The 3,976-nt window shown below is 39.3% G+C and overlaps 1 protein-coding gene across 1 annotated transcript; it reads right to left on the bottom strand.

Annotated features, from left to right (window-relative positions):
* Positions 1-3,142: 3,142 nt before the first annotated feature.
* Positions 3,143-3,541, bottom strand: LOC129271287 (accumulation-associated protein-like). Its single transcript, XM_054908665.2, has one exon. It carries the CDS (start codon positions 3,539-3,541, stop codon positions 3,143-3,145), a length of 399 nt encoding a protein of 132 aa, XP_054764640.2.
* Positions 3,542-3,976: the final 435 nt, after the last annotated feature.

Here is a 3,976-nt window from a genome sequence, read left to right as displayed (position 1 = left end):
AGACAAATGACAAATGACTTATCTAACCAAATGGCGACAGTTTGAGGCGTGAATCGAAGCAAATTCTTCATAGTAATATCGGGACAGTGTATTTGCATAAAAAGAAAGGAAAAGATCGAGGCTTTAGGTTAATTACGAGAAAATATTTGTATCGTAAGTACTAATCGGTGCAAGGTGGTACCATTATTGACACAATAATACACTTCTGAACTATGCAGTGACTGTTTTAAATCAGGTCGTGCAGGCGTGAAGGGAGACTGACGCCTATAAGGAGATTAATTCGGCTAATTAATTCGATTAATTTTCGCGCGGAAAATTTGCGCGGGAAATCCTCCGGCATTGATACCCATACCGGAGAGGGCAGTGGCGTCTGCAATACACAACATAATCACGTGTGACGTAGTCTCCAGTCCCGTACCTGTTCGGCCTGGGTAGCTAGAAGAGATGTCGAATTGAATGTAAAAACAAATTAGGAGCGTTGAACTATCTGTGCCATTCAGGACTCACAGCAATGGAATTTCCTTCATTGTTGTATTTATCTAACAAGGCATGAAACAGATAGGTGACCAAAATCACAAAGAGATTACTTATTAAAAAAAGAAATTGAATTAACTTTGGTGAGCGAGACTTTATAATGATCAAAAATATTATAAAATAGCCCAGAAGATGAATGAACCATGCTATACCAAATAATCAATATAGAAACAATGAATTTTTACTAAACATAAGTTGAATTTTATGTAAAAGGGGAGAAAAGAAAGAAAAATCATTTATCATGTACATTTAAGATTTACGACGAGGTTCAGGTGTTTCCACTATATTGAAGTGGAAAGAATAATGTCTATTAAAGCCAAAATTTATGTTCAAGGCTTACCAAACCAATGTGTTGCCATATAGATAAAAGTCATGAGCACAATTAGACTTTTGTTTTACAAGTAGTTATACATATCCAGCTGTTCATAAAGATATATCATAATTTGTGGCACTCAGAAGCAAATACACCTACGTACAAGATATCAATGTGCAAGTACAGTGAAAAGTGGAATTTACACTCTAAAAAACAGATATGCAAACTCAACTTCTGAAAGGACGGAGGAGCGACAACATTTTCCAAATGTTGCATTTACCATTTAAAATGGTTCTACCCAACATTTAGAATGTTCGATTCAGCTTTATACAAGGTTGCATGTAACCTTTGGAAAAGGCCGCTACTCCCCAACCTTCCAAATGCTGATTCAACATTAGAATTTTTAGAGTGTAGCCATGTTAGAGATGCTAGTAGTTATAATTATATAGCATCAACCTCGCAGGAGATCAGAAGCCGAATCCCGTGTAAAAGGGGAGAAAGGAAAGAAAAATCATTCATCTTGCACATCCTAAGACCCACGACGAGGCCCAGACGCCTCCACCACATTGGAGTGGAAAGAATAATGTCTATAGACATTACTCCCTCCACCCCAACACAGTGGAAACATCTGAACCCCGTCGCAAGTCTCAAATGCACAAGACAAACGACTCCTCCCTCCCCTCTCCCCCCCCCCCCCCCCCACACAAAATTCAACCTCCGACCCCCTGCGAGGCTAATGTTATTTTATATTAAAGCTAACATTTATGTTCAAGGCTTACCAAACCAATGTGTTGCCATATAGTTAAAAGTCATGAGCACAATTAGACTTTTGTTTTACAAGTAATTATACATATCCAGCTGTTCATAAAGATATATCATAATTTGTCGCACTCAGAAGCAAGTACACCTACGTACAAGATATCAATGTGCAAGTACAGTGAAAAGTGGAATTTACACTCTAAAAAACAGATATGCAAACTCAACTTCTGAAAGGACGAAGGAGCGACAACATTTTCCAAATGTTGCATTTACCATTTAAAATGGTTCTACCCAACATTTAGAATGTTGGATTCAGCTTTATACATGGTTGGATGCAACCTTTGGAAAAGGCCGCTACTCCCCAACCTTCCAAATGCTGATTCAACATTAGAATTTTTAGAGTGTAGCCATGTTAGAGATACTAGTAGTTATAATTATATAGCATTAACCTCGCAGGAGATCAGAAATTGTCACCCGCAGCCAAAATTTCTTGCCAGGTTTAGTGCAAAATATGGGCCATTCAGGACTCAAAGCATTGGAATTTCCTTCATTGATGTATTTATCTAACAAAGCATGAAGCAGATAGGTGACAAAAAAACACCAAGAGATATTGAAATATTAAAAAAGGAATTTGAATAACTTTGGTGAGCGAGACTTTATAATGATCAATATAGTATAAAATAGCCCATAAGATAAAAGAATCATGCTATACCAAATAATCAAAATAGAAACGATGAATTAATACTAAAAATAAGATGAATTTTACGTAAAAGGGGGGAAAATCATATATCTGCACTCTATAAGATGGAAAGAATAATGTCGTGAAGTATATTAACGCCAAAATTTATGTTCAAGGCTTACCAAACCAATGTGTTGCCATACAGACAAAAGTCATGAGCACAATTCAAAGTTTTGTTTTTACAAGTAATTATCGTATCTAGCTGTTCATAGAAAATATATCATAATTTGTCACACTCCAGAGAAAGTAACCTATGTAGAAGATACCAAGCTTTGATCAGTAACTTGTGGTCAAATTGAAGTTAACCACAGACACTGTGAGTGTATGAATATCATGGCATGCACAAATAGCAATAGATTGCATTTTGGTAAAGTATGGTGTTGTTAATATTTTTTTGTAAAACATTAAAAGCACAAAAGCGTTCGATATTATGAAGGAACAGTTGAAACTTCGCAATTGGATATAAAACTTGCGAGAAAAAAAAAAACACTTGGCTTTTAAAGATAAGATGTGAGCGTATACACAAGTCCAACGTTATATAGAATAGATCAATAATATAAACAAAACTTTCGGGATCAATTAAGAGTTCAAATGTAAATTTGCAGAAAACTGTAAAATGCCAGATATAATACTTGTTATTAAATTTTACTGTTGTATGATTCTGATGAGTTATGAATGAGACCTATATTATAGTCCAAATAAACATCAGGAGAGTTTCTAATAACGATTGACTTGCTTGTACTTATTCAGTCCAGTTAATCCAATTTGGCTGAACACTGCTGTTTGCCGTGCCTTGCCTAGTTTGTAAGAATATCTTGGTTCCAATCTCTTATTCTCGTGGCTAGTTTCTTTTCATGGCGGAGTTTGTATGCCAATGAAGCTAATCGGCCTCTTTCTTTTTTCATTTTAGCAGGTAAATCAGTACGAATAGTCACCCGATTGAAGCGTTGATTGGCGCTGGGCAAAGATTCCGATGTCACCTCGACGTAGCTCTGTTGGGCGGGCTGTCCGGGCTGGGCGGGCTGTCCGAATTGGCCGTGCTGTCCAGGCTGTCTGGGCTGGGCGGGTACGGCGGGCTGTCCAGGCTGGGCGGGTACGGCGGGCAGTACGGGATGGGCGGGTACGGCGGGCTGGGCGGGTACGGCAGGCTGTCCGGGCTGGACGGGTACGGCGGGCTGTCCGGGTCGGGTGGACATTCCGGGCTGGGCGGGTCCTTCGGGCTGTCCGGGCTGGGCGGCTTGTCCGAGATGGGCTGACTGGGCTGAATAACACTTTTAGGGGGAGGGGTAGGTGTAAGATTGAGAGGGGTTTGTCGGGACACGTCAAACAAACGTGGTTTTTTTAGGTGGATATACTAATTTTCCTTTAATTCAGGGCGTTGGCTATTTGTCCCCATGCTCTTTTCATAAGGAATTTGTTTGAGCGTCCGCCATGACTTTCTTTTTGTTTGGGGAGTGCCGAGACCAAGAACTGCATGGACGTTTTCATTTTCAAAAGAGCAGAGGATAAACGGTCTTCTAAATTCCTTTATTTTCTGTTTGTTTCCTTTGAAATAGAAGACAAAAATACTGAGAGCAATATCGGATGAGAGAACGAAAGCGGGGGGGTTCAAAAATTTACCAGGGGCCCGT

Source organism: Lytechinus pictus, chromosome 17, assembly GCF_037042905.1.
Source record: "Lytechinus pictus isolate F3 Inbred chromosome 17, Lp3.0, whole genome shotgun sequence".
NCBI classification, from domain to species: Eukaryota; Metazoa; Echinodermata; class Echinoidea; order Temnopleuroida; family Toxopneustidae; genus Lytechinus; species Lytechinus pictus.
The sequence above is the reverse complement of the archived record's forward strand: the minus strand, read 5'-3'. Positions and strand labels throughout refer to the sequence as shown.

Bases quoted from the DNA above. Each gene is read 5' to 3' on its own strand.
- LOC129271287 (XM_054908665.2), bottom strand. From the start codon at position 3,541: ATGTCCACCCGACCCGGACAGCCCGCCGTACCCGTCCAGCCCGGACAG.